We start from the raw sequence: 24,935 nt of genomic DNA, 5'->3' as shown, positions 1-24,935 counted from the left end.
AGGTCCTTTGCTCAAGTCTGTATTATATACATGTCATCTCCTTCATTCCCAATGCACACCTTTTTATGCAGCAGCAAGTGTTTGCTAGATATATTTTATTTGATGTGTCTTGTGTATTTGAAAAATGTCTGGTTTAAGTGAATATATTTTTGTTAATCCATCCCTATTATGTCATAAAACATCGTACCGAGTGTGTGACTTCTTAATATTAATTAAACAGACTAGCGCAGAGTCTATTCAGTATAAAATAAAGAGAAAGTATGGCATTGTCCCAAAAAATGCTTTCCTAACTGTGGAGATTCTATATTAGTCTATCTATTGAATTTTACTTAGTTTTTGGATGCACTCTTTGAAGACAGACTCTATGTCAGTCTTTTTGCTTAACTTTACTTCGGTCCCATGCTGCTACTTCCTTTAGAGACTGACCTTATTTTGATTTTCATACATTATTTGATTTTGACTTATTATGATTGCTGATTTCCCATGATTTAACTTTTTAACAGCCTTTGCCTACTGTAATGACCTTCATTGTGTAGATATGCCATTTATTGGCACTGAACATAGTCTTATGAAATCTCAGACAAACCTGATCCAATGTCTGGATCCTCTTAATTGTTTTAATTGGAGCAGTGACAGCAACCTTATGTAAAAGCCTGCCATTGAGCTAACCATGTGTACAGTCCGTGGTGCACCATTTTGCCTACTACCAGATGGGTGAACCATAGCTGCTCAAAATGAAACACCTAAGGCTACAGCCTAGCAGAGCATAGAATGTTGTAAGGCCTGAATTTGTACAGTGATTGCACTCACTGGAGGGCAACTAAACTCTAAAGTGAAAGCTTTCCTATGATCAAATGGACTCCGCTGAAGAGGAGGTAAAGTATTCCTGAAATACTTATCTTTACCTCTAGTATTTCTTGTGTTTCCTCTCTAGCAAACTCCCATTTGATGGAGACCAAGATCTGGATTTCACAGCAGACATAAAGCACTTAAAATATTTCTCCCTGTTGGCCTTAGGGTGCCTCAGTGAAAATAACTTGTTTACAGCCACATCATAAGCCTTTTTCTAAACAGCAAAGACACTTAGAATGAAAGCCTGCCTCCAACATTTGTCTGCAATATTTGTCTTACGTTTTAAACCCTAAAGATATTGAGATAATTTAAAACTGATTTGTATGCCAAAAAACTCGAAAGTAACCAAAAAAACTCAGCAACTCCATATTCAGCATCTTTAACAGCACTCAAGATGCCTTACATCAAATCCATTGCATCATCAACCATGAACCATTACCTCCCTCACGAGCAACGCTACAGCCAATATCCTGTAGAGTGTAATCTTGGCTTTTATTGTCCGTTTAGCAATGTAACCATGTAACCATACATGACTGTCTGACCTGGAGGACTTTAATGTTGACCATATACTTATCATTGTCTTATAACTGATTGATCCTTATGTTAAATAGGGAAATGAAGCCTATGACTGAGGGTATGTTTACAATGTTATTCAAAAAGTTGATAAAGAAATAAAAACCAACCATAGACCAGTAGCTGGAGCTCAGCAGTAACATCTGGCACTAGGGAATAATATTACTACAAATTATTTTTAAAAACCCAGTCTGTAAATAGCTCAAGAAGGAATCCTTCAGAAGTGTTGTGTCCTTTTCAGCCTTGGTACCCACCAATGACTATGCCACATACAGAGCTTAGAATTACACATCTTCATTTGTCTACGTGTAACTGCAAACTCAACATTCTTAAACAAGCTTTCATTGCATTCTGATCTGAAACCTGTGTCACAGCTCTATAGATTATATTAGGAGCCGAAAGGATTTTGTCATAAAACTCACAAGGCACAACATCTCTCTCTCTGTAAAATTAAAAATTACTTTTTTTACAGAACAGTATACATGTGTATATGTATGTACAAATACGTCTCCTCAATCAACCTTCTTGGTGCATTAATTATTCCACCTGATCTGGTTACTGGGAGCTGTCATCTTCACAGTCCGAGATTTTCAAAAACGATGAAGAGGTTAACAGTAGTCACTGAGTTTTCATGTTCATTCTTTCCTTCATTATCTCGAACATAAGACCGATTAATCAAATGCTGAAGATGAGAAGATTCTCTGGTAACAGACTTTCCAGGACGCTTGGCAGTCACCATGTCTCCAATGGTGGACAATACGTGGAAGAGTTCAGCATCATAAGGAGTATCATATTTCCTTCTTCGCATTTGCTGAACGATCACTAGATCTCCTCTCTTAAACTTGATGGTCTTTGCATGTCGCCTCTTGTCTGCATAGGCTTTCATTTTCTGCTTGTTAACCAAGTTCTTTGTACAGGTTATGTTCTCATTCCTTTCTCTTTTGTTGGTCCATTGAGGTAATTTGGCTGTCATTGCTTTCCTGAACATCAAAGTCTCAGGACTTTTGCCTTTGGTCCAGTGATGAACGGTAGGCTCGTAGGGTAGAATTCAATAGAGTTTTTAAAGTGAGCCTCTCAAGAGTTGCATGCTGTACTTCTTTCTTTAGCATACTCATAAAACGCTCACTGAGTCAGTTGGCCAGCAGCCAGAAAGGTGTACTCTTCTGATGCTTTATGTTTAGATGCTCTAGGAAATCCTTGTTTTCTTCGCTGATAAAAGGCGAGCCATTATCAGACTTCAAAATGGCTGGAAAGCCCCATGTCGCAAAAATGCCATCTAGTCTCTAAATGAGACTAATTCTCGCGAGTTGTGGATGGGAGATTTTCTATTAGTGGAAAATATGAGTACTCGTCCACAAATACCATCTGATGATGTCCATTATCGAGTGGACCAAAGAAGTCCATGGCTATTCTCTCCCTTGTATGCTTATGGAGTCCTGACATGTTAAGAGAGTGAGTTGAGTAATATTTGTAGAAAGGTAGTGGCATAGATAACAGGCCTTGAGTTCCTTTTTAGCCCTCTATTCTAAATATGCAAATCAAACTCGGACTCAGAGAGCTCTATTGGTGGCAGCATTAACACAATGTCCTTCATGAGCTATTTCAAATATTTTCTGTCAGAGACTCTCTGGGATCAGGATTCTCGACCCTCGCAGTATAACTCCTTCTTGAGTAATGGACAGTTCAACTTTTAACATTTTAGTTTTTTAGATATTCACCATGACTTGTGGCAGTGACGATCTGGGCTAACAATATATCAGCTGGCGTATTTGATTTTATTTTACAATGAAATTAATGTAGGCTTCCACCGTCTTGGATGTAGTACCCTGACCTTGTATAGGCACTCTGGAAAAGTATGGGCAGTACATTCGCCCCAAGCGTAGCTGGACTCTATGTTTTTGATTTCGAACAGAGATACATCCTGTCGGCTGACAATCCTTTTTCATCTAGTATATCTTTCTGGAAAAGGTACATTGATGATATCCTTGTCATCTGGCAAGGACCGGAACAGACCCTGATGGCTTTCCTGGAATGGATTAATACCTGCGATCCAAACTTGAAATTCACGTACACCACTGACAGGAAGGAAATGGTCTTTTTGGATGTGGCCTTTATGAAGAAGGATGGTGGTCTTACTACCAAGAAGTACTATAAGCCGACTGCCAAGAACAACCTTCTGGAATTCACTAGTTTTCATCCCACTACATGAAAATCTCCCTTATGGGCAATATCTCTGCATTCGGAGAAATTGTAGCAGAGCTGATGATTTCCATGCACAGCATGTCAGCAGGGTTGACTACCAAACTACGCAATCGTGGCTATCCCGAAAAAATCTTGAGGAAAAGCTACAAACGGTCTAGAAATCAACACAGGGATGTATTGTTGGAGGATAACAGGAACCAGACTAGCGAAGTCCCTCTGACTTGTGTTACCACATACAGTGTAGCTTCCGATGCTTTAACGAGATCCATCCATAAGCACTGGAAGATACTGTCGACAAACAATAGGGAATGGAACAAACCCCTTTTCTCTTTTAGGAGAGCCAGAAACTTGAGAGATTCCCTAGTACATACTCGCCCAAAGAGATTGACTGCGAACACTGTTCCATCTGTACTAAATGCATGGGGCCTACCTAACATAATAGGGAATTTTCCCTGCACTGATTGTCGTGTTTGCCACCTGACCTCCATGACAAAAACTTTGGAGTTGGAACCCGACAAGACATGGACGCAGAGATGCAACTCTAGTAACGTGATCTACTTGATCACATGCCCATGTGGCTTGCCCTATTTGGAAATGACGACTAGGAAGATTAAACAGCGCATATGTGAACATAGCAGCACCATCCGTGCAGAAAAAGTATCGCCAAGATGACAGAGCACTTCCTTCAGATGAATCATACAACGAATGATTTGCATTGGAAGGTCATTGAAAAAATAAAACCAAGCAGTAACACCCAAAGAGTGCTGTTGGAGAAAGAGCAGTGGTGGGTCTACCGCCTCTCTACACACAGACATGGCCTTAATGACAACATCCCCTGGGGTTCTGTATTAAAACGATGAACGTTGGGGGAGCGGATTATTCCATCATAAGCAGCCTCCTTTCTCGGTGACAGTGACTTTCCAGTAACATACTAATCACCTTGAGATTTTAGTGGGATTTTCATTTCCTCTAACATCCTTTGTACTGTTTCACTGTGCCACCTCTCAATGCCCCTTGAAATTATGGGAGTGGTAGAGATCTGAGGTACACCAGGGACACCCTTTGTAGGATCATTCCCTATTTCAGCTATAGCTAATACGATGTGGCACATAGTAGTCCCTATTTCTAGGCTCTGTGAGACAGACGGGTATTTTTTTTGTACCATGCGATGGTGAATTATCAAGGTTGCTCATCATCTGAACTTGGGTGTCTGAATACATATATATTTTTTGTAACAAACATTTTCTTTAACATACGATCGTCTTTTCAAATAGCGCTAAAAGACTAATCCATTTAATGTGGCCATAGTCATGTAGGCGGCATCTATACTCGTGTGCTTGGTAAAATCGGGGCACATAAGGTTTTCTTTTGTGAACTACCAGCCGCGGCGCTCCTGCGGTTAGCAGTTCAGCTTTCTCAGTGCTCGCCGAGGGCACAGATGAAAATGCCGTGACGTCATCTATCCGGTGCCACAGGTTCCGCGTCCTCGATGCGGTGAGTGCTGCTTTTTAAGCAGCCTGGAACAGGACCAAGGAATCTTCGGGATCCTGTTGTTGGGTTTGCTCAGGTGCCACACAGGCTTTTGACTTTGGAGTAGTAAGTACTTGGGCGAATAGGGGCAATATTTTGGTTATCCCGCAATCTTGTGCCTTATCCCTAATGGACTTTCACTTCTTATTCTAGTGTGTGACTATAAGCCACCGCCCCCACCAGGATCCATGGCGTGAGTTTATTTCACGCAGCATGTAAGCCCAGCTGCTCTCCATCTGCAGCCCTTTTTTCGAACTTTTATTCAGATGCCACTAATCACACATTCACGTGTGTTTATTTTAGTAGTCATGTTCAATTTTGTTACCTTTATGCGATAAGACGCTATGATACCGGCAAAGTTTTCAGTTTTTCGAAACATTGCTAAAATATAGGTGTTCCAAATAACCATTTGCGTGTATAATTGAGCACAAAAATCCACAGGATATCAAGTTAATTCCTATGGCTATAGAGTGAAGAGCACTTAATAGCGGCATGAAGAGTGTCACTCGCACTACAGTTTATTTAAATTGTTGACTAGATGTACTTTGTTTGTTGGCAAACTTGTCTCTATGTGTGTTTTGTTTTTCAGAGTAACGATGCTATCAGCAATTCTGAAGGTGGTCCGGTAACCGTAAGTTGTGCGGTCATTTATATGCCACAGGTTAGGGTGCACCTTAGCGAGTGCATACTGCCGTGGCACAAGGTCCTGAAGAAAGCCTCGCTACTGGCACTTTGGAGGCTAAAACATGTAGACCATTTCTACCTACCATGCAGTGATGTGACTGGCCAATCTACCGGGTCTAGCATCCACCTCACTTTTTTAACCTTGTCTTACCACTCCACCAAGTAAAATCTTTTGGATTGGTAAAGACAATTTTAGCTTATCACACTTTCACATTTCGCACTGTCACTATAAATAAAATCGCTCCGCTGTAACCAGGTGTTGAAGCACACCAGAGAGGCACTCGGCCTCTCTGGTGGGAACCCAATGAAGAAGCATGTCACCAACTAGGTTAGTGAGTGAGGATTCTTTTTTTACAAATAAGAGTGACTCTTTCTGCCGTTTTGTCATTGTCTCTGGCCCCACTCTTGTTGTTTTTGTACTCTGGAAAAGCCCATACCACAGCTAAACTTTCATTCTCAGGTTGTGAGTAAGCATGTTCTGTCTGGAACAAATTTATACTGGCATATGCCACAATATGCCTTCGAGCTATGCTGTGCAAGGATAGTGTCTAACCCGACTGAGCTACAACAACAACCTCTATATGAAGCTTTGGATTGAAGTAGGCCATTTCAGCAGCAATTTCAATGATTTGTTTGATTTTTGTGAAACTTCTCTCAAATTCTTGTGACCACTTCAGTGAAGTTTTCTTCTTTTTAAACCCTCATAATGGAATATTTATAGTAACAAAATCTTGTATGTAACTGGCTCTGCCTAGAAATGAGCGTCTCAAAGAAACATCCTGTGTGGGATCAGCATTTGACCCCACTGGCACAGGCAAAAAACGTACTTACTGTAGGAGAAAAAATTCATAGATCACTCAGATCTTCTGCTGAGGAGGCATGTAGGGTAGTGGTGTGGTCATCCCAAAATTATGCCATTTTGAGGGTGCGGGTTATATTCCAGAAGGGGTGTTGATTGAGGGTGGAGCTTGGTATCGAAGGGGGATTGTTAGCGAGGGGTCTAACAGCCAGAGAATGAATGATCAGCAGAGGTCAGACACCTGTCAAAAGTGGGCTTAGACCAAAAAGGAATGTGTTCATCTTTTACTTTTGCTTTGAAGTCATTTGATTAAGTATGGAATCCCTCTCTACTTTGATAGCATAACTGTTTTCCTGTCTATTTTCTTTGAAATTATGTCACCATACACATACACATGGTCAGCCACTATACTTGTGTCATCAAGGTTAGCCAGGAAACCCGGGGCGTGGCCGAGCCGAGCGGCAAGATGGCTGCTTTCTAAGCAAGCTCTGCCGGCCGTGCTCTATTTCCGGCATTTATCCTGCCTAATCGGGGTGATCGCCCCAATAACATCGTAAATCCTGACTGGGACTGGGCCGGAGTCCCAGGCGATCCTAAAAAAAATGATATTGGTGTGATACAGCCGTCGATACGGAGCTGCGACTGTGGGCGCTGGAGACCTACTCGGAGGCGGAGATCCTGCGGCAGCGCGATTCCTGGCGCCTGGGAGCCCTGGGAACCTAGCAAGATTGATCCTTCAGCCTGCGAAACCTAGACACACAACTCCGGGTCTCCGGTTCGGATGCGAGGTCGTGGATGGAGTGACCCCTTCCAAACCCGCAGCGATCTCCAAAGACAAGTTGTGGTGATCGGCGCCCGGTGGAAAACCAGGCTCGCCATTCTAACATAGGCTGCGCTGCGGTCTTGTTCGGCCGCAAGGACGGGAATCCTCTCTGGCACCCAGAAGGTGAGGGGCCATTGTCGACTCGATTTGGCCAATCCTGTGCCAGCCAAAGCTCAGGCAATCTGCTCGGGTGCTCTGTCGCGCGGCCGCTCGACCCGCGAAGGCCTGCAGTGATTTGGGTAGCTGCGTGGCAGCAAGCGTAGATCTTCCCCTAAGAACCCTATGCCTTACTTATAGATGTCTTTGCAGCCCCGTCTGCCTCGTGGTCCCTCTTAGTCTGCGTGACTTGCCCCCCTGCTGCTGCATCTTCGGAGAAGCCACCCCGCGATGCTGGCCTTGGACCATTGGAGCTCTGATCGTGTATTGACGTAGGGTGGGATTTCCTGACTCCGCCGGAGCTCCTCCGCTCATCCCCAGTGGCCTGGCAATACTGCTGTACCTCGAGAGCGGGAGGCTCACCTGGGAGTAAGAAGGTGAGGGGGCTGCAGATCTTCAGCCTGATCGTACCTGCGCCGTCCAGCACGAGAGCAGGGGATGCGGAGGCCCCATTGAGAAATTCCCTGGCCGGCTGTGGCCTGCAGTCATTTGGTGGATTGCGTGCAGACTGGTGCTGATTTTCCCCATAGCAGTGCGGCACCTCCTATAAAGACTTTGGAACACTCTTCCTCGTTTCAACACTCAGCTCTAATCGCCTGCTGCACGGCCGTGGCCGAAGCCAGGGCCCACTACTGCACCAAAATAAGTGGCACCATGAGTACCTCTCTTAAACACACAGGGACTTTACCTACATGCTGACATAGGGCTGGACACCCTTGCATAATGGAATAACTGAATCTTATGCCCCGTGCCTCCTAGCAATATTCAACAACATCAACTAGCCTCTCTTCACATTACTCACCTAGTGTCAACAGGCACTCTTATCCTCATGTATACCGAACTCTGTCTCACACCCAGCCTTTGCACCCTGTTGACTTTGGAGGCAGCAAACATATCAGGCACCTGCCACTTGAACAAGGCTTCTGACGACTCTGTGCTCATTCATTTCGAGGTCCATGGTTCTCCCTAACCTTGTGCCATCCAGTACATTTGAACGCGATGGTGTCCCTCAGGACCCCTACTCTGCCCAACCGTAGTCTGTGATACTGTCCTAAGGTTCCGCTATTCTCCACCGAAGACAACATCACCCCTTGTCTCAGTCAAAATGGAGAAATCTGATCCTAAGCAGTCCAAAATATCATGTGACAGCAGACAGAGCACCCGCACCACCGACTCTGAAGCAAATCAAGACTCAGAATCACCGGTGAATACTTCCACAGATCCGCCTGAAGAAGATATGTGCAGCATCCTCTTAGAGGTCAAGTCCAGCCTCAAAGCCATTGACAATAAACTTGACAGACTCTCTTCCCAACTGGATCAGGTTCGTAATCGAGTTGATACTCATGATTTCCGACTTGATCAGTTTGAGATCAGGCATCGGATGCACACGACTTTCAAGTTGAATCTAAGGAATACCTCCATATGGAAAAGGTGCTGGATGTCATTAGAGCGAAGAATGAAGATCTTGAAGCACGCTCTAGGAGAAACAACATCCATGTTCTTGGTGTTCCAGAGACCACCGCGATTACGAAAATGAAAGTGTTCATGGAAGACCTCTTACACGACCTCTTCAGACCAGACCTATCTCCTATGTTCATAATAGAAAGAGCTCACCGCACGCTGGCATCTAAACCTCCTGTCGGTGCTACGCCCAGACCCATCAAAGCCCGCGTGTTGAACTATCGGGACAGAGATATCATACTGCGCAAATCCAGGTAAAAAGGGACAATCACTCATCAAGGAAATAGACTTTCATTTTTCCCAGACTTCACTCCGACTGTCCAGGCTGTGCGGCGGGAATTTGGCCCAGCCAAAGTCTTCTTCAAAGGTCCGGCACTACGTATGCTCTTTATTATCCAGGAAAGTTGAAAGTGACGAACAAGGGTATACTGCACTATTTCACTGATGCCAAATTAGCATTGAAATTTGCAAAGTACATTGGCCAAACACAACAGAAAAAACCTGCCCCGACCATTGACACTGCTTCTAATACTACTCTCAGTGACAATGACTGATGACATCTATTGTATTACCGTGCATTCTCACCACTCTTTCTACTTATGGATATCAAACGAATAATTACAGAGGCCGAACTATTTCATAGACTCAACAGCACCGGTCCTTTAACTCTGCCTGGTACTTGTGGGGAGTGAACTCCCATTGGTAATTATTTAACTGCACGGCCACTTCTCCACATGGCTGGGCTGTATGCCGGCGCCTCCGTGACCCTAAGGAGATCTCCCTAAGTTCACCAACAATGTTTCTTGTTTTCTCAGTTGAGATGGGTATTGGGGGGGGACTATGCACGACCTAATTGGGGGTTTGGTGTGGGTGGGGGGAGGAGGGGAGTTAAACTGTTATGTTTAGTTTTTGTAGAAGCACACCCATCACAATCTTCACCGCGACTTAGAGATTTACACCGTATTACATTTCACACATGTTCGTAACTAAGATTGGCCACTGCTAGACGATATGGCGAAGGGGAGCGTCCTGGAAAGGTGCTTGCAAATCTCCTTAAACCCTCTCATTGCTCTCCCTACATTACGGAACTGTCAGGTGATGACGGCACGCCCATTAGGGGGCCCCAAAGAAATACACGACTATCTTACCCACTTTTATTCCTTGCTATAAACAACCGCGACACCGCAAATAGACTAATCTAGACTCTCTGGAGCTCTTATGGCTTAGTAATGCTCACAGAGAATACTTGGATGAGCCTTTTGCAGAAGACGACATACTACAGGTCATAAAAAGTCTTCCATCGGATAAAGCACCGGGCTTTAATGGTCTGACGACTGCTTTCTACAAAACTTACGCTTCCTGTTGATGCCTCATCTTGCAGCAATGTTCTCGGAATCCTTAATAAATGGGGTTTACACCCCCCGACCACCAGGGAGGCTGTCATTTCTACATTACTTAAGCCAGGAAAAACTACCCAACCAATGCGATTTGTACAGAGACCTTTCCCTCATAAACATAGACAACAAAATGTACACGAAACTCCTTGCTAACAGACTGCAAACCTTATTACCTTTAATAGCTAGACCTGACCAATCTGGGTTTATACTTGGATGCTCCACATCACATAACTTAAGAACCTTCTTCTCCATCGTAAATCAAATAGATCCACATATACCTGCCCTTGTAGCCTTTCTCAACGACACAAAGGCCTTTGATTCGCTTGAGTGGCCATATCTCTTCACCATCCTGGCCAGGCTAGGCCTAGGCCCCTTATTCATTAAACAGATCCAGCTCCTATATTCTCAACCAGTTGCAAGGTTACGCGTGAACGGTTTGATATCTGCTCCATTTAATATCACACGTGGCTCAAGGCAGGAATGCCCTTTGTCACCCCTGCTGTTTGCCACTGCAGTGGAACCCCTTACGGCACGAATCAGACAGCATCATGAAATGCGTGGCTTGGATTTTCCTATGAGAGATGTCATCATATTGCTATATGCTGATGATATCACCTTTTATATACGAGACCCCTTGGATAATCTAAACCCTGTCCTTAGAGAACTTGCCAGATTTGGCAGCCTCTCTGGTGTGCATATCAACTGGGCAAAGTCCACCTTGTTGCCACTTACCCCTAACTTTACCACCTTTGAGCCTGACTATCCTATCCAATGGGCAGACGGCCCGTTCGATATCTGGGGATATGGCTCAGTACTAACATCCAAGAACTCTGGGACATGAACTTTGGGCGCGCACTAGCATGGCTAGAGGAGAAAATAATTGTCTGGTCTAAACGACCCATATCCTTAGCTGGCCAAATTGCCATGGCCAACATGATCGTGTTGCCCAAGCGTCTCTATTTATTCACTAATCTTCCGTTACAACTCACAATCTTTCCTGAGAACTCTGCGCTCATCGATGATCTTCCTATTCTGGGCCCAAAAGCAACTGCGCATTGCATGGGAAATACTCACTCTTCCTTTGTCACAGGGCGAACTTGGCGCCCCAGATCTAGCGGTGGATGCATTCTGTGCACAGGCGCAATTCTTCCATTAGTGGATATTTCCTACTCCCTTCCAGCCTCATGTAGCGGTCGAATCTGACATTGTCGCACCGCTTCCGCTAACAGTTGCCCTATATCAACCTTATCAGGCGAAACAAGTCAATAGATAATACCTCTGATACACTACGGTGGGCTTGGGATAAACTCTGTATTCAAGCAGTGTAGTCGGTATTGTATGCGCCCTCTCACACTTGCTCATAATCCGCAAATACCCCTATTAGCAGATAATGGCAACTCCGCCCGCGCACATAATTTGGGTTGGGACACATTTGCCGATCTCTACCCCAACTACACCTTCTTGCCCCCCCTGGCATCCATGCCTTGAGACACTTCCCAATTTTCGATTCTAATATTGTATTATTCCATTCGAGGAGCATGTCGCACTTTACACAAAACTTTTTCCTCTCCGCCTCCTTCTCTTCCAGTCCTTGAATCAATACTTACTAACTCATCCTCAGATAAGCTCATTACACGACTGTACAGTGGCATGCAAGGATCTTCTCCAATCACGCACCCGAAAGCCATGGCTAGCTGGAATGATGACCTAGATGAGCCATTATCAGAACTCCAATGGCAATTCTGCTGTGGACAACTGGAGATGCTCTCCCCTAATTACAAAGTTCCCCTCATACATTTAAAATATTTACAGAACTCCCCTGCAACTCAAGCACATGGGTATCCGCCCTGAAGCGAAATGTTGGAGGTGTGCATCTCCAAATGCTTAATTTCGCCATATGGCTTGGAACTGTCCCAACATCGTGCACTTCTGGAAGGAAGTTCTTGAATCTATCAATGAGATACTGGCGACTCGCTACACCCCCACTCCCAAATTATGCCTCCTAGGGTATGTTAAAGAAGCCCCACCAGGCCATCGTAGGATTCTTGCCATGATACTACTCCGAGCTAAACGCTGCATCGCGATGCACTGGGGCACATGCACACCGCCCACCATTAAGACCTGGATCCTGGACACCACGTTCTGTCAGGAACAATTAAATGTGTATTGGGAATTACTACCCCAAGCATCTAGGTCGAAAGACATTTGGGGTCCCTTTTTGACTTGGTTATCAGCTTGTAATCTGGGACTTGCACATGATCCCGAGGCTTCCGCCAATTCTCCTCAAGAGGCGCCTCCTCAACATGTTTCAACGTCATGAGTCATTCCTTACACAAACTTCATATTTCTCCCGTGCATTTTCTCTCCCATAACTTTAGCCGTATAGTCCACCTCCGACGCATTGTGACCGAAATGTGAATGTATGAGGTTTTATCTTGCATATGTGATTAATCATTGTGTTGCTTCTACTTTGGTTTTCCTTTTTCATTTGTTCAGTTACAAAATGATTTCATACTTGTATTTTCTGGTGTCGCATGATGCGCTACTGACTGCTTGTATATGCCAAAATGCCAATAAACAAAATAAAAACAATTAAAAAAAGGTTAGCCAGGAAACCCATCCTATTTATAGCAGGATGAATACTTCAACGTGTACATGTTGTCCTGCAAGGCTCAAAACAGCACTGTAATATGGGCAGTCAATTTGAGCTGGTGATTGCTGGTGGGGGCCGACCAACACTCATCTTTGGTAACAGGCTCTTATTTTTCCGCATCAGACATCAACCAAGAGCAAGAGTGAAAAAAAAGCAACAAAGGGAAGAAGAGAAAGATTGAAAACCTGTCTCAACGGAGTAAAACAGGGGCCCGGCAAGAGTGACATAAATGTGGGGTGAGGGGGGTGGTGGTTTTGGAATAAAGCGGCATCAAGTGTTTTAAGACTAAACCACCTTGGTATGAAAGGACCAACGTTTAATTGCACCGACCTCAGGCTTCTGAGAAGAGCTTCGGACACTCATTATTTTACAAATCACGCACTGTGCATGGGGAGTAGCCGGAATGTAGCTTTTTGATGATACAATTTTCTGACATAACCTACATGGACTTCTTTTGCCCATCTTATATTAAGAAGCTATTGTTTTAAAGACTTTTTCTGTTCTAGTCATCGACATAAAAGTAATAATCAACAGTGGCGTCACTAGGGGGGTGCGGGGGGTGCGGACCGCAACGGGTGACACCCTCACGGGGTGACACCAAAGGGCCGGTCCGGTCGGTGTGGTGTGGTGCACTGCAACCGTCAGTTCAAAATTTGATTGAAACCAGACCACAACCAGCAGTTCAGAAACCGAAACGCAACGACGCGCGCAACCTAACCTTCAGCAGGAGGTGCCTGTGCGCAGCGCGCACTGTCTCCTCCTCCGCCGCGTCTGCGCACCTTGGCAGTGACGTCACGTCGTCACTAGAGGGGTGCAGGCGGGCGGCGTTGTTGGAGGATTCCGAATTCCGCAGCATTGGGCCCCAAGTGCGCGTGACTTGGCATCACGACGAGGAGCGGAGGTGAGGAGGTCTCAGGTCGCCACTGACACTATAATTTAATTTTATTCCAACTACTGCAAGGAGGAGCGGAGCGGAGTGGAGTCTGGTTTTTAAGCCTAACGGCCGCGGGCCGCCGACCGAGGTAGACATGTTAGTCATACAGCATGTGATATGAGATTCTCAGTGCAAATGAAAGGGGCAGTCCAGGCTCGGACGACCCTTTGTCGAAATGGGGTCTGAAATAGCACTACCCCAGGGCAGGGTTCTTGCAGTCTGTAACTGGGTGGGCAGAACCATGGTCTGGCAAGAAAGTTTCAAGAGACTCGGAAGAAGGCGGCTAAAAGCGTGGGCGGGACGAGATCTTGTTGCGGGAGGAGAGAGTACTGGAGTCGCCGTACAGCCTCCTGGGAGAGATGGGATATTCTGTCCCATTTCACCGCGGCAGGTGAAAGAGCTCCCCTTTACGCACGCTGGCTGCCCTTTACATTGGTTTTGCCTAGCCCACTCCTCGTTACTCACGCCAGCCAATGACGTACCTCGATGAGAGCAATACACCCTTCAACCGAGCACTCCCCCGACACATCGAGTGCTACCCGACCCGTCCTAGGACGCAATTCGGCGCTTTGTGAAGGTACGAAGCGCTATACAAATGCAATTGCGGTGCAATACAACGCATTTGGGGAAGCGGCTGGTGTCCAGCTGCACGAGCCAGCTCTCGGCTGCGTCGTCCTTCGTTAGCCCTGCTTCCTCAACTTCCTCTGGAGTCAATAACTCTCCTCAGGCAGCGCTGGACGAGGAAGCGGGGGCTTTCTGGAGGGTCGCCGGGCCGCGTCACACAGAGAAGGTAGCTCAGACAGGGACCCCGGCCGCTTCGGTTCCCACCTGACCTCTCTGCGCTAATGACACTGTGTCTGCGAGGGCTCCAGCTTTATACGTAACTCAGGTTCGCTTTGCCTGTTCCAAACACCTGAATTCATTTACAGTCCACCCTTGCCGACCAGATAGCGCCTTATTATTGCACGGATAAGTCCAGCGTTAAGAAAGATGAGGGAGAGGCTTGACATGGGGATACACTTTCGTAACATAGGAACTAGTCAGTCCTTAACTAAACTCCTTTCTCTACCCTCACCAAATGCAATGGGTCTTCTCCTGTGTCTTCCTTCAAAAAGGGCAAACTGAAAATATGGACGTCTGTGGGACAGAGAGAGAGACCCCCAGCCACTGCTCCCCGTCCCGAGGGGCTGCGAATATCGGATGCGAAGCAGCAATCGTCGGGATAACAGGAGTACAGGGGGGCCGGGCTTGACGAGAGGTACTGGTCCACTCCTACCCCCCCTCCTCCTCTGCTACAGATTAGATCACAATTGTACTGTGGCTTCTGTCACCCCCTGCAGCAGCAGCTTCTATTATCTCCCCCCCCCCACCGCCTTGGGGTCTCATCAGACTCCACCCCATGCTTTGGTTGCATTAGTCTACCCAGCGAGCGCTGTCTCAGATCGCACGGAGTCCGTCACCCACTCCAGTGTTGTGTGGCAACAATCAACTCAGCGCCAAAGTGATATAAGCTTGCATTTCCTGACACCCTTTATGTGTACCCCACTAACTCTCTGTGGCGTTACGCCCCAGGGGATCAACTGGTGCAGCAAGTGCAGTGGCACCAGGGCCCAGAGGTTTATGGGGCCCACTGGACCCAGATTATTGTTGTATTTTATATCTAAAACAGCGGCCCACTTCGTTTATTGGACTAAGGCCCACCGTGGACGGGACATCCGCCATGTTTGCGACGGAGTATACCATCCACCAAACTGTAAACGAGACACATGATCAGGACCCACAAAACAGTACAAGAACCTAAATTAAGCCAACATAAAAGAACACATATCCAGACTGGACAGCTCTTTTCCTAGAAAGAGTGAGTATGAGTGACAGTCAAGGTGTGAGAGTCAATGAGTGCGATTGTGGGTTCAGGTGTGTACGCAAGACGGAATCTTAGATGTTTGGGATCCTTGGCTCCAAAGATGTGTGCATTTCTCCTCTGCAGGTCCACTCCTTCCCCACGTGCGTGGGACTCCTTTCAATGGTGGCCTAGGGCTCAGAAGAGGCCTTGGCTTACAGTGCCCATCCCCAAACCATCTTTCATGCATCAGCTGTTTTTTCAGCTCTCTGGCTACTGGGATTGAATGCACAAAATAGCCTAAGCTTGGACAGCTCTCTCACAAACCAGTTTCCAGGCTACCAGGCTGAGGGGAAGGGCACAGATTTGACAAAACGCCCAATTGGTTCCTGGAAGGATAAAAAGGATAAAAGGATGAATGCATGGGCAAATGGGCTGATGGATGTAAGGACAAAACAATATTTGCATGAGTGTGAGAAAGAAAGTGGCTGGAACGATAGAAGTCTGGATGGATGGCCGCCTGGATGGAGGTGTGGAAGGATGGACTGCTGGACTGATAAAAGGAGGGTGAATTGGTGGATGGATGAAGAAGAATGGATTGACGAATGGATGGGTAATAGGATGTATGAATGTTTGGAAGTGTGAGCGAAAGGATGGATGGATGGAAAACTAATAATGAAAGAGTGGATGGATGGAATGGTGAAAGGATTCATGAAAGTATGAAACGATGGATAGATGGATGTATACATGAAAGTCTTAAAGATGAATGGAAGGGGATAATTAGGGACCTCATTACTGTTTGTTTTTATTTAAAAAATCTGCACAGGCCCAGCAAAGCACATCATTATCATGGCCATGGATGCAAGGCAACAATAAGACATGTCCAGAGAACTCGTGATTAATGATCCTGCTGGAGAGCAGTCCTTTGCCTGTTGGTAGTTTTGAAATGCAGATAAACTGTATTTTATTTGGATAGCTCAGTGGGTTCTTGTGTTACTTGCAGTTCAAAAGTTACAATCCTAACACAGGACAGTGGCTATGAACTGTCATCAAAGACCTGCAGACAAACATGAATGGTATAGTTAGAACTTCACTTTTTTTGTGTTACTATAAAGTTAGAAATTCCCCAGTCTTTCATTATTTTAATGTTGCTAAAAAGAGTTTGGGCCGATATACATTTTTATTAGTAAAGCCAAGCCCCAACCACTACGGTATGCTTTAAATCCTGAGTTTGTGCTTCCCCAGCCCAAACCCTCTTTAAATTTACTGCCCACCAGTATGGATGCCACCATGTGATTCCTACATCTTGTAATCCTCATTGGCTCATGTGACATTCCCTGTAGACGGAATTACATACTAGCGATAAAACCGGTCCTGTAATTGCCTTTCTGTTTTTATTTAATTAGCAATCAGGTCATTAGGGCAACTGTGGAACATATTTTAAAGTGCGTGCTAATTATATTTACTGCTATATTTAATGTTTTAAGTTTGAAGGTGATTTTGCTAATGTTTTTTACGGGAATAATGAAAGTAGAGCTGGATGGGGCTGATATGGGGCTGGGGCCTGAAGGTCAGCTGTGAGATAAGGTACACAGGAGCGGGATGGTCGAAAAGTGGATAATCGGGCCTGGAAGTAAGTACTTGTGTTAAAATCGGGCCTGTTGGAATTTGAGGGTTTGCACTTACATCCAGACATCGCTCTTACTTTCAAATAACTCTCCACATGCTCTGTATACACACAGAATTGATCCGTTGTATACTGGTGACTGTTTGCAAGTAGATATAATCTAATCTAGGGCTTGTAGGCTAGCGGACTCGGAGCGGAGGAGGTCCATGCGGTAAGTCGTGAGGGGGTGACACCATGAGTCACCCGCACCGGGTGACACCAACCCTAGTGACGCCACTGATAATCAACACAACTTAAACAGAATCATTCAAAGAATCATCTCACCAGCAAAAAGGGAGTTGTAGTTTCAAATTAAGCGGGCTTAAAATCAGAACGTTGGTTTGTCTTTCTTCCATGAACTCAAGCCAAAGGGAATGACCCATCCACTGATATGGTTTACTCACTTATCATTTAAATCAAGTTCGGTTAATGTTTTTACCCTAATGCTGGATGCACGCATCGCGGTGAAATTGGGATCTGAACATTATCAGTTATGAGCTTGCCGAAAATCTCAGAATGTCATGCACATGCAAATTTGTACATAGGTCCCACTTAGTTTAAAAGTGCGCTACATTGAACAAACTCAACACACAACTGTGCAGACAGAACTAGTGACACTCACTGAAAAAAGTAACATGTTTAGGGCGTTTACGCGGATGTGGTTTATGTTGTCTCTTACATATTTTAATCTGATATCTGCTGCTCTGCTAACCATTAGCGCCTAGTCACTGCTTCAAATCAAAGCAGCATTACTGGCCTACACCTATTTTAGATGCTATATGGTTACTGCGTTACAAAACAACAAATAGAACTGCTAAGACGGATTACCTGATGGCTATTCTTAGAATAATTCAGATGGTTCATTCTAATTTTGCAGTATGAAAAAGGGGAGGAGGGTTTACACTCACTCGGGGGCCTGTTTGCTGCCAGGTTTTTGAAGTGGCTTCCTTTGATCACTTCCGCTGACAGCCTTCCGGTGGTGGCGTTGTACAGAAGGCCGATCAGGATCTCAGGGGCAGCGCCATGTGCTAAGGATTGACATGAAGAAGTGCTTTCACTGCAAGACATTTCCGACGTGCTCATCTGGGAGTCACAACCCTAGAAATAGAAACAAGATTTTACCAAGTTATTCAACAACACAGACATTAAAGAATATGCTCGCATTTCTGTCTGTGTGACATTTCTATGTAGTGGGTGAAGATTAACATATTCAGTTTCACTGCAGCATATTCTACCTCTAAAAATGAATCCAGGGATAGACTGGACATACTTTTCCAATCAACAAAATCAAATTGAATATGAAATTTAGAAGATCTAGGGGACTACAGGCGATTGCTGAGGGATGTATCGGTCACTATGCCCGCTCCAAGATGAGCAACTGATAATGCCGGGCACTGGGTTAATACTGGCAATCCTAATCAATCGTTCATTCCATCGACTTCAATGAAACTCCAAAACTTTTAATGTTTATATGTAGTATAAATCACTACACAGCATGCCAATGCGACTAGCGATTGATACTCATTTGACCAATGGGTGGCGAGGGTCGCATTACGAAGGAATGGAACAATAACTAGAATTATTGACCAATTTCAAGATATAAAATGCCACTAACACATGAATTTGCCAAAGATGTCCTCCCCATCTTTCTAAAAAGTCATTTGTATTTCTCTGTAAACTTCAGCTGTGGACTTATACAATTGTTAGGTAATGTATTCTGCTCAAGGTAATTGGAGAGTATGCATTCTAAATAGTGCTTCATGGCTTGGACAAACCAGTAAGATAAAGGTAGAGGAAATGGCTTATCCTGTACAGATACAGAACGGTTAATTGTCAAATTAAGTGGTTTAGGTCTTCCCAAATCATTGGATGAGCCTGACATTGAAACATCTTTCGATGGAGAATGTAGCAAACTGAGGCCCCCATTTAAATCATGGAATAATGCGGTATTACTCAATTGCCTCTACAACATGGGTAAATGCACATTAATCCGATCACCCTACTTTTCTCGCCCATTCAACAGAACTTTAAAGGTAATAGTAGAAACAGCACTTAACAGGCTCGCTCTACGACAAATGCTGCCCTCGAAAAAGCACAGCTTGGAAATTTCTGTTAAGGAAATTTTAGCTGCCTCCCTGATCTCTTGAATACATAAAATAGTGCTCCGGTTACCTACTGGAAGTCTTCATTACTCCGAATGTAGTATTCCCCACCACATGACTAACGTAGTGAGCTTCAACTCCCCAAGAGAACCCTCCAAGCAAATTAGCGCTCTAGTCCTCCCATCCGTCCTTAACATGGCTGACCTCTTTCACCCCTGACCTAGTACAAGAGGAGGCATGACACACCCCACTGCCTGGTTTTTTTTGGTGCTGCTCTGCATTCTCTTCAGGAGCATGTTACAGGTAAGTGGAGCAAGGTCGTACGATACCCGGCCCAAACGCCTGAGGGGAAGCACTGCTAAGCGGGCTCGTTTGTTGTGCCCAGGATTTGTGAGCGGTTTATGCTGTTGAAGCCCAGTCAGAGCGGGTTCTTACTTTTAGGTGAAGCCCTATCTCAGCTGGCTCATACGGAGGCGATCCTCGCGGTGAGGACAGCTCTGTTTCCTATGGCCACTGTGCAAATGTCTGTGGACAGCGGGAAGCCAGCCAGTGCAGCCTCTTACTTCTTGTTGAAGCCCTGCCTCATCGAGCTCATGCCACAGGGCCGATCCTCACAGTGAGGACAGCTTGGTTTCCTGCAGCTGCTGTGCCGATGTCTGTGGTCCAGCTTTGTTTGAAGCCCACGAACGTCCTCTCCAGCTGTTTGTTTGTAAGGCTGTAGTAGGGCGTCCTGGCGGCTTTGCGGTGGTACCAGGCTCAGCTAGGGCTGTGACGCAGCACGTATTCCTGGCATGCCTGAATTTGCTAAGGAATGTGGACGTTCAGTCACACTGACAGCGTGCAAGCTGCTGGTGTGGTGGCGTTGCCTGGCAACCAGGAAGGTTTTCCAGTGTTGTTTCTTTTTGTGATAGTTAGCCCTTATTTCAGCCTGGTTCCTTTGGGGGCATTCTGTTCCTAACAGGAGTGTTTGTTAAGATGGAGTCTGGTGAGGGACCGCAGATGGAGGCAGGCCCTAGTGTGCAGGCTCTGGTAGAGGCTCCTTCCTTGCAGGCCATCCAGCAGATGATCCAGGCCGCTGTGGCTACAGCTATAAGGAGCGTGAGGGCCCTTCTTCCCCGACGAAGTAGTGTATTGAACCTTCCGCCAGTGCTGAGGCTGACAGGGAGGAGGATGATCTCCGGGGCAGATAGGTGCAGGAACTGAAAGAGGTTTCGCAACATATCAAGGATAACCTGGCATTTTCGGTGCCCCAGGTGGAGGATGATTCAGAGGATTTTTTCATGCAATACCAGAAGCGTGAGCCTGAGTCTCTTCCCTTGCATCCATCGACCAGGAAGGTGATTGATAATGAGTGGCAGTATGTGGATTAAGCAGATGATTCTTACAACCTAGGGGTTGCAGGGATCAGAGGTGTCTGCAGGATACAGGGGAGGTCTACCCATAGTGTTTTGGTCTATTTGGCTTCTTTCAAGAGTCTCTCCATTGAGGATATTTGTAAGGCTGCGACGTGGGCCTCTCCTCGCATGTTCATGGACCACTAGGTGGAGGTGTTGGGTGATTCATCTGCTGGAAGTTTTGCTGAGGCTGTTCTGCAGGCTGGCTCTGCCTGAGATTGATTGCCACCCGCCTGTTGAGTGCCTGTTTGTTTTTTCTCTGTTTGAAGTTTGGATTGAACTTTGTTTTTGCCTCGCATTTTGGTCTGTTGTTTTTTGGTGACCATGAGACCGTTTTGGCTTTGGTATATGCTTACTACATTAGTCATGTGGCGAGGATGACTTACGAGTTGGTAATGCTCCAGTTACTTACCGGTAATGTTCATTATTCCGAGTGTAGTCTTTCTCAAAACATGAGTTCTCATACCTCCCTTCCCTGTTTGGCTATTGGCTTTATGTTGTTGGGTGCTGAGGCTCGGTACCTGAACAGTAAGTGGGGTGGGTCATGCCTCCTCTTGTACTAGGTCAGGGGGGAAGAAGGTCGGCCATGTTAAGAAGGGATGGGAGGACTAGAGCGCTAATTTGCTTAGAGAGTTCTATTGGGTGTAAAGCTCACTACATTAGTCGTGTGGCGAGGAAGACTTACGAGGAGGTAATAGTACATATCCATTCATAAAGCTTGCTTCATCTATTTTGGTTCAGCCCACAGTTAGCGTAAACAGAGTGGGTACTGGGCCAGCCCCTTCAGCCACTGGCTTTGTTGTCCATGCCAATCACATCTTTGGTCAACACACGGGACAGTCATTGGGTTTTTGGAGTACCTTGCATTATTTTCGGCAACATTTTAAGGATGAGAGCACTTTGGGAAGAAACAAGCAACCGAGAGGCAAAGCAGCCCTTTGCTTTATTCTCCAAATACCTTAAGAGATTTCAAACTGCTTATTCTGTACATGTTCTTTTTTACGAAAGCTACGAATTCACCAACGGTACATCTGGAAGTAATCATTCCTAGAAACAGTTATTTTGCTTTAAAGCAGAAATCTTTTTCAAACAACGTTAAATCTCCAAGTGAAAATAAAGTAGCTGTTTCATTATATCTTGAGTTTGCATATATATCTGCCTGCTATTAATGACAAGTGATATTTTTTGTGCATTTGTTTCCTGTGCATTATTGCAGTGAAAAAGAGTGAAAAAGTGTTGTTCAAAATAGCCTACATGCGTTTTAGGAGGTAATATATCTGTTTATGTGCACCCTCTCTGTACCGGTTGACAAAAAAACAGCTACACTGCTACCCTTTTCTCCAGCTGTTGCTGTAGCATGTTATCTGGTGTATATTTCAAATATTACCAGGCTTCACAGCTTATAGTGTGGTTGTGAAGTGGATTCTATTGTCAGCATTTTTACTGTTGTTGTATCACTTACTTTAAATCTGACACAGCAATGACTTTGCCTAATGGAAGCATTTGCACAAGCACCACACTAGTATAGCTTTTATCAGGGTTAATTAAAGACAGATTTAGAAATTGTCTGATCTAGCAGCCACATGGCTGCACGCCTTTTTAGTGTAGAAACTCAATTGTGTTGCTTACTCCTACTTACACCTACTGCTATTCACACCTACCTTCTCCTGCTACTCTTCTTATTACTCTTTCTCCGAACTTACTCCTTCTAATACTCCTACCCTTAGTGTTGCATTTACTATTATTACTAACCTTGCTTCTACGCTACTCCTATTCCTACTCCTATTTAAACTCAACTTATTTTTAATCTTACTCTTTCTCCTTCCTATACTGAGACTACCTTTAGTTTTACTCTTACATATGCCTATTTATACCTAGACTTGCTTCTATTTACTGCTACTCTTACTCCTACCTTTGTCTACTCATACCCCTATCTGCTTTTTGCAGTTCAATGTATATTGCCGATTTTTGCTCCTATTCATACTTTGAATTACTCCCATTTACTTCTACATAAATCTACTTCGACTATTTCTTCTTGACTTACTGTACTCCTGAGTTTATCCCTCCTGTGGTTTACTATTACCCATTTTTTATTCTCGCATGCTCTTACTTTAACTCCTACGTATGCCTTACTTGCTCCTATATACACCTGTATACACCTAATATTATTCTACTCTTACTTTTAAATGCTCCTGACTCAAATTCCCTTTGCGTATGTACATATGTATGTATTTTTATTAAATATATTCATGGATGTCGATTCACCAAAACGGGGGGAAGTGAGATAATTTGTGTATCACATGACAGGAAGTGACATCAAATGACCTTTGACCTGAGGACCTCATGTTAAGAAATGTATAACACATACAGGATTAGTAAAAACACAAAAGGACCACTAAAGCAGATTACTATTTTTGTTACAAATCACATATTAACTAATGTACTTCCATGACATGCAAGGAGCGCATACCTGATATGCGAGGGTGCAGCTATCATTTACACAGGTACAAGCTTCATATAGGCTATTAGAAGCTAAAATGTATACGCATCCCCCAAATGTCCACAAGATCCTTAAAAAGTCAAGCATAACCGTCATATGCCCCCGCATACCCAACACATTCTGTGCTATAGCCTCATAATGTCTGGATTAGATGCGTATGCCACGTGAAGCCTGTAGTATGACCACCTGACTCCAGGTCATTACGAACACTTTCTCCATCCCTGAACTTTTCACCTTGTTGCTTTCACATGCGCCAGTCTAATTGGTTAAATGAAAGCAAAGTAAAACTACAATACCCAGAATGCATTAGGTGATGGCATAAAAGTCTTGGACTGGAAACAACGTCCATAATGATATGGAAGGTGGTAGGCCACCTAGCAGCTTCATAGGCACATTAAGAGCTACAATACAGGCACATAATCCCTCCCTTCACAGGCTCATTATGGTTGGGTACAGTCTCAAATGTCCTGTACATTTTTGCCAAGTGCTGAGTGCATCCTCTCTAGGTGCAGATACATCCTGAATTATTCAGCACAGCCTCGTCATATTAAGGTTTAGCCTTCAATGCTCATTGTAGCTTCTCCATGCACTATTACAGCTTCTGATGACCAGTGCAGTATCTTCATGCACACGTTCAGGCCCTAATGCCAGAGCAATCTCACCATGAGCAAAAGCTGGGGAGTTTAGTGGTAATTTGCTGGACCTCACAACAGCACATTTCCAGGCCTGACTGTTGTTTTCCAAATCATTGGGTGTGCTTGTGCATTTGGCTTATTAAAGCATGCCTAGGCTACAACTACCAGAATGTACTCAGTTATATAAAATTCCGGGAAAAGATGTGTCCTACCTACTATCATGAAATGATCTGGCAAGCCCAGGACATATTTTAATGTAGAGGAATATCAGGTAATAAAGGCCAAAAGAAAGACAAGTAACCAATTGTCAATGCTGATAAAAGGCAAATAAATGGGAACTACCAGATTATGGCCACAACAATGCAACAAGGACCAATTTTCAAACTATGTTTAGGACAAGGAGGCATACTAAGAAATAAGACACTAAAGCTTATTATGTAGAGCAATTAACAACATGCTTCTGCTTTACCTGCTGCACCTCTTTTCCACCCTAACCTTCATCACACTGTTGCTGAGGGAAACACAAATAGGTTCAGAATCATTATGACAAATCCACACAGAAATCCACATTCCACTGGATGTGGATTTTCAAAAGGCCAAGGCTCTTCTTCCATAGTCACCCTCCATATCAGACTTTCTATGCAGCCATTATCCTGAGCTCTGGGTACTGTTGCAAAACCAGGTGTTATTCCCTCTGTAGCCCAATACTGGGCTATGCAAAATCATTTCTGGAT

At 44.8% G+C, this 24,935-nt stretch overlaps 1 protein-coding gene across 1 annotated transcript in view; it reads right to left on the bottom strand.

Moving 5' to 3' along the window:
* The window catches only part of SYT14 (synaptotagmin 14), a 486,478-nt gene that overhangs the window by 13,062 nt on the left and 448,481 nt on the right, over positions 1 to 24,935 (bottom strand). Inside the window, exon 5 of the mRNA XM_085609382.1 lies at positions 18,479 to 18,668. Within this exon, the coding sequence (XP_085465508.1) occupies positions 18,479 to 18,668 (190 nt within the window). The remainder of the gene's footprint in view (positions 1 to 18,478; positions 18,669 to 24,935) is intronic.

Source organism: Triturus cristatus, chromosome 6 (assembly GCF_964204655.1).
Source record: "Triturus cristatus chromosome 6, aTriCri1.1, whole genome shotgun sequence".
NCBI lineage: Eukaryota > Metazoa > Chordata > Amphibia > Caudata > Salamandridae > Triturus > Triturus cristatus.
This window is presented reverse-complemented; position numbering and strand designations above follow the sequence as displayed.